Raw genomic sequence first — 14508 nt, 5'->3', positions numbered from 1 at the left:
TCAGCCAGTCAGCCAGCCAGTCAGCCAGTCAGTCAGCCAGTCAGCCAGCCAGTCAGCCAGCCAGTCAGTCAGCCAGTCAGTCAGCCAGTCAGCCAGCCAGTCAGCCAGTCAGCCAGTCAGTCAGTCAGCCAGTCAGCCAGCCAGTCAGCCAGCCAGCCAGCCAGTCAGCCAGTCAGCCAGTCAGTCAGTCAGTAGCAGTCAGTCAGTAGCAGTCAGTCAGCCAGTCAGCCAGCCAGCCAGCCAGTCAGCCACTCAAGAGGGTTATTCCCCATGTATTATGTTACAGTACAAGTAACTGATAAAACATATTTAAATTGTAATCCGTTGTTCCCAGCAAAACTATTGTAATCAGATTACAGATACTTCTCAAAAAACAAATGATTACGTCTAGGATTACTTTAAATTCAGAAAGGATGTCGGCGTAAAATCCATTATCACACCTTTCTGTTTTCTTAATCAGATCCAATTCAGCATAAAAATAAAAAGGTTTCAAGTTTAAGTTTGTTTCCCCCTAAGTGCAGCCTGGTCACACATGACACAAGTCAGTATTAAACGTTCGTCCATGTCTGAGGACGTTGGGAGATGAGGTGGAAACCGGCCACTAGAGGCAATAGTGAGCGCTGTTACCTTCCAGTAGGTTTGGGTAAGCATCTGCCTCTGGTGGCAAAGGTTGCATGTCTGAATCCAGCAAAAGAATGTTGTTTTTGAGATTATTGTTTTAAGCCTATCTCAAACCTTAACCCTAACCCGTAACCCCTAACCACTAGCCTAGCTAACATTAGCCGCCTAGCTAATGTTAGCAATAGCCACCTAGCTAATGTTGGCAATAGCCACCTAGCTAATGTTGGCAATAGCCACCTAGCTAATGTTGGCAATAGCCACCTAGCTAATGTTGGCAATAGCCAACTAGCTAATGTTGGCAATAGCCAACTAGCTAATGTTAGCAATAACCACCTAGCTAATGTTAGCAATAGCCACTAAGCTAATGTTAGCAATAGCCACCTAGCTAATGTTGGCAATAGCCAACTAGCTAATGTTAGCAATAACCACCTAGCTAATGTTAGCAATAGCCACCTAGCTAATGTTAGCAATAGCTAATGTTAGCAATAGCCACTTAGCTAATGTTAGCAATAGCCACCTAGCTAATGTTAGCCACAACAAATTGAAATTCGTAACATTTCATACATTTAGCAAATACGTAACATGATGTAAGAATTGCAATTCGTAACATTTCATTATGAAATGTATGATGGACAGCCACAAATTAATACATAAAATATCATACTAATTGGAGTGTTTCGGATATTTACTATGTTACGTCTACCCCTGAGGCCAGGTTGTTTCAACTCGAAGCAATGAGCCCAATCAGTCCATGATAACAAAACCATGAACACAGTACGCTAATAAATCCTTATATTTGGGGTTATGCTCAGGTAAAACAGTTTGGCTAATCTATATTTCCAAGTCTTATTCTTGAAGATCAAGGGGTATAACATATTAGAGTTGAAAGCGAAAAACGATTAGGCGACAACAAATTCAATCCCCTCTAGACAACTTCCTGAACAAAGCACATCAGAAATCAGCTCAATGTAATGGATGAATCCATAGACTCTAACCACTTCTAGGAAAATTGGCAAACGCTAAACAAACAACGTGAATAATTATCTATCCAAAATGGAGATGTATGGATCAACCACTTCTCCATTCTTTTTGGCTCAATAACAAAGAACAAACAGCAAAAACACATACATGATCAAATACACATCTCTCTCATCATAGCCCCTCTCTCTCATCATAGCCCCTCTCTCTCTCTCTCTCATCATAGCCCCTCTCTCTCTCTCTCTCTCATCATAGCCCCTCTCTCTCATCATAGCCCTCTCTCTCTCTCTCTCTCTCTCTCCTCTCTCTCTCTCATCATAGCCCCTCTCTCTCTCTCTCTCTCTCATCATAGCCCCTCTCTCTCTCATCATAGCCCCCTCTCTCTCTCTCATCTCTCATCATAGCCCCTCATCTCTCTCTCTCTCATCATAGCCCCTCTCTCTCTCATCATAGCCCCTCTCTCTCTCTCATCATAGCCCCTCTCTCTCTCTCTCTCTCTCTCTCTCCCCTCTCTCTCATCATAGCTCTCTTTCTCTCTCTCATCATCCCCTCTCTCTCTCATCATAGCCCCTCTCTTTCTCTCTCTCATCATAGCCCCTCTCTCTCATCATAGCCCCTCTTTCTCTCTCTCTCATCATAGCCCCTCTCTCTCTCTCTCATCATAGCCCCTCTCTTCTCTCTCTCATCATAGCCCCTCTCTCTCTCTCTCATCATAGCCCCTCTCTCTCATCATAGCCCCTCTCTTTCTCTCTCTCATCATAGCCCCTCTCTCTCTCATCATAGCCCTCTCTCTCTCTCTCTCTCTAGCTCTCTCTCTCTCTCCATAGCCCCTCTCTTTCTCTCTCATCATAGCCCCTCTCTCTCTCATCTCCCCTCTCTCTCTCTCTCTCTCTCATCATAGCCCCTCTCTCTCTCTCATCTCTCTCTCTCATCATCATAGCCCCTCTCTTCTCTCTCTCTCATCATAGCCCCTCTCTCTCTCTCTCATCATAGCCCCTCTCTCTCTCTCATCATAGCCCTCTCTCTCTCTCTCTCTCATCTCTCTCTCTCTCTCATCATAGCCCCTCTCTCTCATCATCTCTCTCTCATCATAGCCCCTCTCTCTCTCTCTCATCATAGCCCCTCTCTCTCTCTCATCATAGCCCTCTCTCTCTCTCATCATAGCCCTCTCTCTCTCTCTCTCATCATAGCCCTCTCTCTCTCTCTCTCATCATAGCTCCCTCTCTCTCTCTCTCTCATCATAGCCCCTCTCTCTCTCTCTCTCTCTCTCTCTCTCTCATCATAGCCCCTCTCTCTCTCTCTCATCATAGCCCCTCTCTCTCTCTCTCTCTCATCATAGCCCCTCTCTCTCTCTCATCATAGCCCCTCTCTCATCATCATCAGCCCCTCTCTCTCTCATCATAGCCCTCTCTCTCTCTCATCATAGCCCCTCTCTCTCTCTCTCTCATCATAGCCCCTCTCTCTCTCTCATCATAGCCCCTCTCTCTCTCTCTCTCTCATCATAGCCCCTCTCTCTCTCTCTCTCATCATAGCCCCTCTCTCTCTCTCTCATCATAGCCCCTCTCTCATCTCTCTCTCTCTCTCATCATAGCCCTCTCTCTCTCTCTCTCATCATAGCCCCCTCTCTCTCTCTCATCATAGCCCCTCTCTCATCCCCTCTCTCTCTCATCATAGCCCCTCTCTCTCTCATCATAGCCCCTCTCTCTCTCTCTCTCTCTCATCATAGCCCTCTCTCTCTCTCTCTCTCTCTCATCATAGCCCCTCTCTCTCTCTCTCTCATCATAGCCCTCTCTCTCTCTCTCTCATCATAGCCCCTCTCTCTCTCTCTCTCTCTCATCATAGCCCTCTCTCTCTCTCATCATAGCCCCTCTCTCTCTCTCATCATCAGCCCCTCTCTCTCTATCTCATCATAGCCCCTCTCTCTCTCTCATCATAGCCTCTCCCTCTCTCTCTCTCATCATAGCCCCTCTCTCTCTCTCTCTCTCATCATAGCCCCTCTCTCTCTCTCTCTATATCATAGCCCCCTCTCTCTCTCTCTCATCATAGCCCCTCTCTCTCTCTCTCTCATCATCCCTCTCTCTCTCATCATAGCCCCTCCTCTCTCTCATCATAGCCCCTCTCTCTCTCCCTCTCTCTCTCATCATAGCCCCTCTCTCTCTCTCTCATCTCATCATAGCCCCTCTCTCTCTCTCATCATAGCCCCTCTCTCTCTCTCTCTCTCATCATAGCCCCCTCTCTCTCTCATCATCCCCCTCTCTCTCTCTCTCTCATCATAGCCCCTCTCTCTCTCTCATCATAGCCCCTCTCTCTCTCTCTCATCATAGCTCTCTCTCTCTCATCATAGCCCCTCTCTCTCTCTCATCATCCCCTAGCCCCATCTCTCTCTCTCATCATAGCCCCTCTCTCTCATCATCCCTCTCTCTCATCATAGCCCCTCTCTCTCTCTCTCATCATAGCCCCTCTCTCTCTCTCTCTCATCATAGCCCCTCTCTCTCTCTCTCTCATCATAGCCCCTCTCTCTCTCTCATCATAGCCTCTCTCTCTCTCATCATCCCCTCTCTCTCTCTCTCATCATAGCCCCTATCTCTCTCTCTCTCATCATAGCCCCTCTCTCTCTCTCTCATCATAGCCCCTCTCTCTCTCTCTCATCATAGCCCCTCTCTCTCTCTCTCATCATAGCCCCTCTCTCTCTCTCTCTCTCATCATAGCCCCTCTCTCTCTCTCTCTCATCATAGCCCCTCTCTCTCTCTCTCGTCCTCTCTCTCTCTCTCTCTCTCATCATAGCCCCTCTCTCTCTCTCTCATCATAGCCCCTCTCTCTCTCTCATCATAGCCCCTCTCTCTCTCTCATCATAGCCCCTCTCTCTCTCTCTCTCATCATAGCCCTCTCTCTCTCTCATCATAGCCCCTCTCTCTCTCTCTCATCATAGCCCCTCTCTCTCTCTCTCATCATAGCCCCTCTCTCTCTCTCTCTCTCATCATAGCCCTCTCTCTCATCATAGCCCTTCTCTCTCTCTCTCTCATCATAGCCCTCTCTCTCTCTCATCATAGCCCCTCTCTCTCTCTCATCCCAGCCCCTCTCTCTCTCTCATCATAGCCCCTCTCTCTCTCTCTCATCATAGCCCTCTCTCTCTCTCTCTCATCATAGCCCCTCTCTCTCTCTCATCATCATAGCTCTCTCTCTCTCTCTCTCTCTCTCTCTCTCATCATAGCCCCTCTCTCTCTCTCATAGCCCCTCTCTCTCTCTCTCATCATAGCCCCTCTCTCTCTCTCTCATCATAGCCCCCTCTCTCTCTCTCATCATAGCCCCTCTCTCTCTCTCATCATAGCCCCTCTCTCTCTCTCTCATCATAGCCCCTCTCTCTCTCATCATAGCCCCTCTCTCTCTCTCTCATCATAGCCCCTCTCTCTCTCTCATCATAGCCCCTCTCTCTCTCTCTCTCATCATAGCCCCTCTCTCTCTCATCATAGCCCCTCTCTCTCTCATCATAGCCCCTCTCTCTCTCTCTCATCATAGCCCCTCTCTCTCTCATCATAGCCCCTCTCTCTCTCTCTCATCATAGCCCCTCTCTCTCTCTCTCATCATAGCCCCTCTCTCTCTCTCTCTCTCATCATAGCCCCTCTCTCTCTCTCTCTCATCATAGCCCCTCTCTCTCTCTCTCATCATAGCCCTCTCTCTCTCTCTCTCATCATAGCCCCTCTCTCTCTCTCTCATCATAGCCCCTCTCTCTCTCTCTCATCATAGCCCTCTCTCTCTCTCTCATCATAGCCCTCTCTCTCTCTCTCTCATCATAGCCCCTCTCTCTCTCTCTCATCATAGCCCCTCTCTCTCTCTCTCTCTCTCATCATAGCCCCTCTCTCTCTCTCTCATCATAGCCCCTCTCTCTCTCTCTCATCATAGCCCCTCTCTCTCTCTCTCTCTCATCATAGCCCCTCTCTCTCTCTCTCTCATCATAGCCCCTCTCTCTCTCTCTCATCATAGCCCCTCTCTCTCTCTCTCTCTCTCTCTCATCATAGCCCCTCTCTCTCTCTCTCTCATCATAGCCCTCTCTCTCTCTCTCTCTCATCATAGCCCCTCTCTCTCTCTCTCTCTCATAGCCCCTCTCTCTCTCTCATCATAGCCCCTCTCTCTCTCTCATCCCCTCTCTCTCTCTCTCTCATCATAGCCCCTCTCTCTCTCTCTCTCTCTCATCATAGCCCTCTCTCTCTCTCTCATCATAGCCCCTCTCTCTCTCTCTCTCATCATAGCCCCTCTCTCTCTCTCTCATCATAGCCCCTCTCTCTCTCTCTCTCATCTCATCATAGCCCTCTCTCTCTCTCTCCCTCTCTCTCTCTCATCATAGCCCCTCTCTCTCTCTCTCATCATAGCCCCTCTCTCTCTCTCATCATAGCCCCTCTCTCTCTCTCTCTCATCATAGCCCCTCTCTCTCTCTCTCTCATCATAGCCCCTCTCTCTCTCTCATCATAGCCCCTCTCTCTCTCTCTCATCATCCCCTCTCATCATAGCCCCTCTCTCTCTCTCTCTCATCATAGCCCCCTCTCTCTCTCTCTCATCATAGCCCCTCTCTCTCTCTCATCATCATAGCCCCTCTCTCTCTCTCTCATCATAGCCCCCTCTCTCTCTCTCTCTCATCATAGCCCCTCTCTCTCTCCCCTCTCATCATAGCCTCTCTCTCCTCTCTCTCTCTCTCATCATAGCCCCTCTCTCTCTCTCTCATCATAGCCCCTCTCTCTCTCTCTCTCATCATAGCCCCTCTCTCTCTCTCTCATCATAGCCCCTCTCTCTCTCTCTCATCATAGCCCCTCTCTCTCTCTCTCATCATAGCCCCTCTCTCTCTCTCTCTCATCATAGCCCCTCTCTCTCTCTCTCTCATAGCCCCTCTCTCTCTCTCTCATCATAGCCCTCTCTCTCTCTCTCTCATCATAGCCCCTCTCTCTCTCTCATCATAGCCCCCCTCTCTCTCTCTCTCATCATAGCCCCTCTCTCTCTCTCTCATCATAGCCCCTCTCCCCTCTCTCTCATCATAGCCCCTCTCTCTCTCTCTCATCATAGCCCCTCTCTCTCTCTCTCTCTCTCATAGCCCTCTCTCTCTCTCATCATAGCCCTCTCTCTCTCTCTCATCATCATAGCTCTCTCTCTCTCTCTCATCATAGCCCCTCTCTCTCTCTCTCTCTCTCATCATAGCCCCTCTCTCTCTCTCTCTCTCATCATAGCCCCTCTCTCTCTCTCATCATAGCCCCTCTCTCTCTCTCTCTCTCTCATCATAGCTCTCTCTCTCTCTCTCTCATCATAGCCCCTCTCTCTCTCTCTCTCATCATAGCCTCTCTCTCTCATCATAGCCCTCTCTCTCTCTCTCTCTCTCTCATCATAGCCCCTCTCTCTCTCTCTCTCTCTCATAGCCCCTCTCTCTCTCTCTCTCTCATCTCCCCTCTCTCTCTCATCATAGCCCCTCTCTCTCTCTCTCATCATAGCCCCTCTCTCTCTCTCTCATCATAGCCCCCCTCTCTCTCTCTCATCATAGCCCCTCTCTCTCTCTCTCATAGCCCCTCTCTCTCTCATCATAGCCCCTCTCTCTCTCTCTCATCATAGCCCCCCTCTCTCTCTCTCTCATCATAGCCCCTCTCTCTCTCTCTCTCTCATCATCCCCTCTCTCTCATCATAGCCCTCTCATCATAGCCCCTCTCTCTCATCATAGCCCTCTCTCTCTCTCATCATAGCCCCCTCTCTCTCTCTCTCATCATAGCCCCTCTCTCTCTCTCATCATAGCCCCTCTCTCTCTCTCTCATCATAGCCCCTCTCTCTCTCTCTCTCTCATCATAGCCCCTCTCTCTCTCTCTCTCTCATCATAGCCCCTCTCTCTCTCTCTCATCATAGCCCCTCTCTCTCTCTCATCATAGCCCCTCTCTCTCTCTCATCATAGCCCCTCTCTCTCTCTCATCATAGCCCCTCTCTCTCTCTCTCATCATAGCCCCTCTCTCTCTCTCTCATCATAGCCCCTCTCTCTCTCTCTCTCTCATCATAGCCCCTCTCTCTCTCTCTCTCATCATAGCCCCTCTCTCTCTCTCATCATAGCCCCTCTCTCTCATCATAGCCCCCTCTCTCTCTCTCTCATCATAGCCCCCTCTCTCTCTCTCTCATCATAGCCCTCTCTCTCTCTCTCTCATCATAGCCCCTCTCTCTCTCTCTCATCATAGCCCCTCTCTCTCTCTCATCATAACCCCTCTCTCTCTCTCATCATAGCCCCCTCTCTCTCTCTCTCTCATCATAGCCCCTCTCTCTCTCTCTCATCATAGCCCCTCTCTCTCTCTCTCATCATAGCCCCTCTCTCTCTCTCTCTCTCATAGCCCCTCTCTCTCTCTCTCATCATAGCCCCTCTCTCTCTCTCTCTCATCATAGCCCCTCTCTCTCTCTCTCATCATAGCCCCTCTCTCTCTCTCTCATCATCTCTCTCTCTCTCTCTCATAGCCCCTCTCTCTCTCATCTCATCATAGCCCCTCTCTCTCTCATCATAGCCCCTCTCTCTCTCTCTCTCATCATAGCCCTCTCTCTCTCTCTCTCATCATCTCTCTCTCTCTCTCATCATAGCCCTCTCTCTCTCTCTCATCATAGCCCCTCTCTCTCTCTCTCTCATCTCTCCCCTCTCTCTCTCTCATCTCATCATAGCCCCTCTCTCTCTCTCTCATAGCCCCTCTCTCTCTCTCTCATCATAGCCCCTCTCTCTCTCTCTCATCATAGCCCCTCTCTCTCTCTCTCTCATCATAGCCCCTCTCTCTCTCTCTCTCATCATAGCCCCTCTCTCTCTCTCTCTCTCATCATAGCCCCTCTCTCTCTCTCTCATCATAGCCCCTCTCTCTCTCTCTCTCATCATAGCCCCTCTCTCTCTCTCTCTCATCATAGCCCCTCTCTCTCTCTCTCATCATCCCCCTCTCTCTCTCTCTCATCATAGCCCCTCTCTCTCTCATCATCCCCTCTCTCTCTCTCATAGCCCCTCTCTCTCTCTCTCTCATCATAGCCCCTCTCTCTCTCTCTCTCTCATCATAGCCCCTCTCTCTCTCTCTCTCTCTCTCATCATAGCCCCTCTCTCTCTCATCATAGCCCCTCTCTCTCTCTCTCATCATAGCCCCTCTCTCTCTCTCATCATCATAGCCCCTCTCTCTCTCTCATCATAGCCCCTCTCTCTCTCTCTCATCATAGCCCCTCTCTCTCTCATCATAGCCCCTCTCTCTCTCTCTCATCATAGCCCCTCTCTCTCTCTCTCATCATAGCCCCTCTCTCTCTCTCTCATCATAGCCCCTCTCTCTCTCTCTCATCATAGCCCCTCTCTCTCTCTCTCATCATAGCCCCTCTCTCTCTCTCTCATCATAGCCCCTCTCTCTCTCTCATCATAGCCCCTCTCTCTCTCTCATCATAGCCCCTCTCTCTCTCTCTCATCATAGCCCCTCTCTCTCATCATAGCCCCTCTCTCTCTCTCTCTTCCATAGCCCCTCTCTCTCTCTCATCATAGCCCCTCTCTCTCTCATCATAGCCCCTCTCTCTCTCTCTCTCTCTCATCATAGCCCCTCTCTCTCTCTCTCATCATAGCCCCTCTCTCTCTCTCATCATAACCCCTCTCTCTCTCTCTCTCTCATCATAGCCCCTCTCTCTCTCTCTCTCATCATAGCCCCTCTCTCTCTCTCTCTCTCTCTCTCTCTCTCTCATCATCCCTCTCTCTCTCTCTCATCATAGCCCCTCTCTCTCTCTCTCTCATAGCCCCTCTCTCTCTCTCTCATCATAGCCCCTCTCTCTCTCTCATCTCCCTCTCTCATCTCTCTCATCATCCCCTCTCTCTCTCTCTCTCATCATAGCCCCTCTCTCTCTCTCTCATCATAGCCCCTCTCTCTCTCTCATCATAGCCCTCTCTCTCTCTCTCATCATAGCCCCTCTCTCTCTCTCTCTCATCATAGCCCTCTCTCTCTCTCATCATAGCCCCTCTCTCTCTCTCTCATCATAGCCCCTCTCTCTCTCTCTCTCTCTCATCATAGCCCCTCTCTCTCTCTCTCATCAGCCCCTCTCTCTCTCTCATCATAGCCCCTCTCTCTCTCTCTCATCATCTCATCCCCTCTCTCTCTCTCTCTCTCTCATCATAGCCCCTCTCTCTCTCTCTCATCATAGCCCCTCTCTCTCTCTCTCTCTCCCCTCTCTCTCTCTCATCTCTCCCCTCTCTCTCTCTCTCATCATAGCCCCTCTCTCTCTCTCTCTCATCATCCCCTCTCTCTCTCATCTCTCATCTCTCTCTCTCTCTCCCTCTCTCTCTCTCTCATCATAGCCCCTCTCTCTCTCTCTCTCATCATAGCCCTCTCTCTCTCTCTCATCATATCCCCTCTCTCTCTCATCATAGCCCCTCTCTCTCTCTCTCATCATAGCCCCTCTCTCTCTCTCTCATCATAGCCCCTCTCTCTCTCATCATAGCCCCTCTCTCTCTCTCTCATCATAGCCCCTCTCTCTCTCTCTCTCATCATAGCCCCTCTCTCTCTCTCATCATAGCCCCTCTCTCTCTCTCTCATCATAGCCCTCTCTCTCTCTCTCATCATAGCCCCTCTCTCTCTCTCATCATAGCCCCTCTCTCTCTCTCATCATAGCCTCTCTCTCTCTCTCATCATAGCCCCTCTCTCTCTCTCTCTCTCTCATCATAGCCCCTCTCTCTCTCTCATCATAGCCCCTCTCTCTCTCTCTCTCTCCCCTCTCTCTCTCTCTCATCATCATAGCCCCTCTCTCTCTCTCTCTCATCATAGCCCCTCTCTCTCTCTCTCATCATAGCCCCTCTCTCTCTCTCATCATAGCCCCTCTCTCTCTCTCTCATCATAGCCCCTCTCTCTCTCTCTCCCCTCTCTCTCTCTCTCATCATAGCCCCTCTCTCTCTCTCTCATCATAGCCCCTCTCTCTCTCTCTCATCATAGCCCCTCTCTCTCTCATCATCCCCTCTCTCTCTCATCATAGCCCCTCTCTCTCTCTCTCATCATAGCCCCTCTCTCTCTCTCATCATAGCCCCTCTCTCTCTCTCTCATCATAGCCCCTCTCTCTCTCATCATCATAGCCCCTCTCTCTCTCTCTCTCATCATAGCCCCTCTCTCTCTCTCATCATAGCCCCTCTCTCTCTCTCATCATCCCCTCTCTCTCTCTCATCTCATCATAGCCCCTCTCTCTCTCTCTCATCATAGCCCCTCTCTCTCTCTCTCTCTCTCTCATCAGCCCCTCTCTCTCTCTCATCATAGCCCCTCTCTCTCTCTCTCTCTCTCATCATAGCCCCTCTCTCTCTCTCATCATAGCCCCTCTCTCTCTCTCATCTCCCCTCTCTCTCTCTCTCATAGCCCCTCTCTCTCTCTCTCTCTCATCATAGCCCTCTCTCTCTCTCTCATCCCCTCTCTCTCTCTCATCATAGCCTCTCTCTCTCTCATCATAGCCCCTCTCTCTCTCTCTCTCATCATAGCCCCTCTCTCTCTCTCTCATCATAGCCCCTCTCTCTCTCTCATCATCTAGCCCCTCCCTCTCATCATCCCCTCTCTCTCTCTCTCATCATAGCCCCTCTCTCTCTCTCTCATCATAGCCCTCTCTCTCTCTCATCATAGCCCCTCTCTCTCTCTCTCATCATAGCCCCTCTCTCTCTCATCATAGCCCCCTCTCTCTCTCTCTCATCATAGCCCCTCTCTCTCTCATCATAGCCCCTCTCTCTCTCTCTCATCATAGCCCCTCTCTCTCTCTCATCATAGCCCCTCTCTCTCTCTCTCTCTCATCATAGCCCTCTCTCTCTCATCATCCCCTCTCTCTCTCTCATCATAGCCCCTCTCTCTCTCTCTCATCATAGCCCCTCTCTCTCTCTCTCATCATAGCCCTCTCTCTCTCTCTCTCTCATCATCATAGCCCCTCTCTCTCTCATCATAGCCCCTCTCTCTCTCTCTCATCATAGCCCCTCTCTCTCTCTCTCTCATCATAGCCCCTCTCTCTCTCTCTCTCATCATAGCCCTCTCTCTCTCTCTCATCATAGCCCCTCTCTCATCATCATAGCCCCTCTCTCTCTCTCTCATCATAGCTCTCTCTCTCTCATCATAGCCCCTCTCTCTCTCATCTCTCTCTCTCTCTCTCTCATCATAGCCCCTCTCTCTCTCTCTCTCTCTCTCTCTCATCATAGCCCTCTCTCTCTCTCTCATCATAGCCCCTCTCTCTCTCTCTCTCTCATCATAGCCCTCTCTCTCTCTCTCTCTCATCATCATAGCCCCTCTCTCTCTCTCTCTCTCTCATCATAGCCCCTCTCTCTCTCTCTCATCATAGCCCCTCTCTCTCTCTCATCATAGCCCCTCTCTCTCTCTCTCTCATCATAGCCCCTCTCTCTCTCATCATAGCCCCTCTCTCTCTCTCTCTCTCTCTCATCATAGCCCCTCTCTCTCTCTCTCTCTCATCATAGCCCCTCTCTCTCTCTCTCTCATCATAGCCCCTCTCTCTCTCATCATAGCCCCTCTCTCTCTCTCTCATCATAGCCCTCTCTCTCTCTCTCTCTCTCTCTCATCTTAGCCCCCTCTCTCTCTCATCATAGCCCCTCTCTCTCTCTCTCTCTCATCATAGCCCCTCTCTCTCTCTCTCATCATAGCCCCTCTCTCTCCCTCTCTCTCTCATCATAGCCCCTCTCTCTCTCTCTCTCATCATAGCCCCTCTCTCTCTCATCATCATAGCCCCTCTCTCTCTCTCTCTCATCTCTCAGCATAGCCCCTCTCTCTCTCTCATCATAGCCCCTCTCTCTCTCTCTCATCATAGCCCCTCTCTCTCTCTCTCTCATCATAGCCCCTCTCTCTCTCTCTCTCTCATCTCATCTCTCATCCCCTCTCTCTCTCTCTCATCATAGCCCCTCTCTCTCTCTCTCATCATAGCCCCTCTCTCTCTCTCTCTCATCATAGCCCCTCTCTCTCTCTCTCATCATAGCCCCTCTCTCTCTCTCATCATAGCCCCTCTCTCTCTCTCTCTCATCATAGCCCCTCTCTCTCTCTCATCATAGCCCCTCTCTCTCTCTCTCTCTCATCATCATAGCCCCTCTCTCTCTCTCTCATCATAGCCCCTCTCTCTCTCTCTCATCATAACCCCTCTCTCTCTCATCATAGCCCTCTCTCTCTCTCTAGCCCCTCTCTCTCTCTCATCATAGCCCCTCTCTCTCTCTCTCATCATAGCCCTCTCTCTCTCTCTCATCATAGCCCCTCTCTCTCTCTCTCATCATAGCCCCTCTCTCTCTCTCTCATCATAGCCCCTCTCTCTCTCTCATCTCTCTCTCTCTCTCATCATAGCCCCTCTCTCTCTCTCTCATCATAGCCCCTCTCTCTCTCTCTCTCTCATCATAGCCCCTCTCTCTCTCTCTCTCATCATAGCCCCTCTCTCTCTCTCTCTCTCTCTCTCTCTCATCATAGCCCCTCTCTCTCTCTCTCTCTCTCATCATAGCCCCTCTCTCTCTCATCATAGCCCCTCTCTCTCTCTCTCTCTCTCTCATCATAGCCCCTCTCTCTCTCTCTCATCATAGCCCCTCTCTCTCTCTCATCATAGCCCCTCTCTCTCTCTCTCATCATAGCCCCTCTCTCTCATCATAACCCCTCTCTCTCTCATCATAGCCCCTCTCTCTCTCTCTCATCATAGCCTCTCTCTCTCTCATCATAGCCCCTCTCTCTCTCTCTCTCATCATAGCCTCTCTCTCTCTCATCATAACCCCTCTCTCTCTCATCATAGCCCCTCTCTCTCTCTCATCATAACCCCTCTCTCTCTCATCATAGCCCCTCTCGCTCACTCTCAATTCAATTTAAGGGCTTTATTGGCATGGGAAAACGTATGTTAACATTGCCAAAGCAAGTGAAGTAGATAATATACAAAAGTTAAATCAACAATAAAAATCAACAGTAAACATTACACTCACAGAAGTTCCAAAAGAATAAAGACATTTCAAATGTCATATTATGTCTATATACAGTGTTGTAACGATGTGCAAATAGTTATTAAAGTACAAAAGGGAAAAGAATCTCTCTCTCAACCCTAACCTTCTGTATCTCTCTCCCCCCCTTCCAGCCTGTGAGACCGTAGCAGATGCTCTGTACAACACAGTGTGGACGCTGGGCTGCAGATCCTTCATGAACAGCCAGAGGGAAGCATGTCACTGTGAGGGAGAGGAGAGGGATGAGCTGTAGAGGACCAGGCTGGGAGGAGAGGGATGAGCTGTAGAGGACCAGGCTGGGAGGAGAGGGATGAGCTGTAGAGGACCAGGCTGGGAGGAGAGGGATGAGCTGTAGAGGACCAGGCTGGGAGGAGAGGGACGAGCTGTAGAGGACCAGGCTGGGAGGAGAGGGACGAGCTGTAGAGGACCAGGCTGGGAGGAGAGGGATGAGCTGTAGAGGACCAGGCTGGGAGGAGAGGGACGAGCTGTAGAGGACCAGGCTGGGAGGAGAGGGACTCTCTGTAGAGGACCAGGCTGGGAGGAGAGGGACGAGCTGTAGAGGACCAGGCTGGGAGGAGAGGGACGAGCTGTAGAGGACCAGGCTGGGAGGAGGGGATGAGCTGTAGAGGACCAGGCTGGGAGGAGAGGGATGACTGTAGAGGACCAGGCTGGGAGGAGAGGGATGAGCTGTAGAGGACCAGGCTGGGAGGAGAGGGACGAGCTGTCTCCAGGCTGGGAGGAGAGGGATGAGCTGTCTCTCCAGGCTGGGAGGAGGGATGAGCTGTAGAGGACCAGGCTGGGAGGGAGAGGGACGAGCTGTAGAGGACCAGGCTGGGAGGAGGGATGAGCTGTCTCTCCAGGCTGGGAGGAGAGGGGCGAGCTGTAGAGGGACCAGGCTGGGAGGAGAGGGGCGAGCTGTAGAGGACCAGGCTGGGAGGAGAGGGATGAGCTGTAGAGGACCAGGCTGAGAG

At 50.7% G+C, this 14508-nt stretch overlaps 1 protein-coding gene across 1 annotated transcript in view; it reads left to right on the top strand.

Annotated features, from left to right (window-relative positions):
- pla2g12b (phospholipase A2, group XIIB) overlaps positions 1-13877 on the top strand; it is a 46257-nt gene extending 32380 nt beyond the window's left edge. The window contains exon 4 of the mRNA XM_046367831.1: positions 13672-13877. Coding sequence (XP_046223787.1) covers positions 13672-13790 — 119 coding nt within the window. The 3' untranslated portion in view covers positions 13791-13877. The remainder of the gene's footprint in view (positions 1-13671) is intronic.
- Positions 13878-14508: the final 631 nt, after the last annotated feature.

The sequence above is a fragment of the Oncorhynchus gorbuscha genome, linkage group LG11 (assembly GCF_021184085.1).
Source record: "Oncorhynchus gorbuscha isolate QuinsamMale2020 ecotype Even-year linkage group LG11, OgorEven_v1.0, whole genome shotgun sequence".
Taxonomy (NCBI): domain Eukaryota; kingdom Metazoa; phylum Chordata; class Actinopteri; order Salmoniformes; family Salmonidae; genus Oncorhynchus; species Oncorhynchus gorbuscha.
This window is presented reverse-complemented; position numbering and strand designations above follow the sequence as displayed.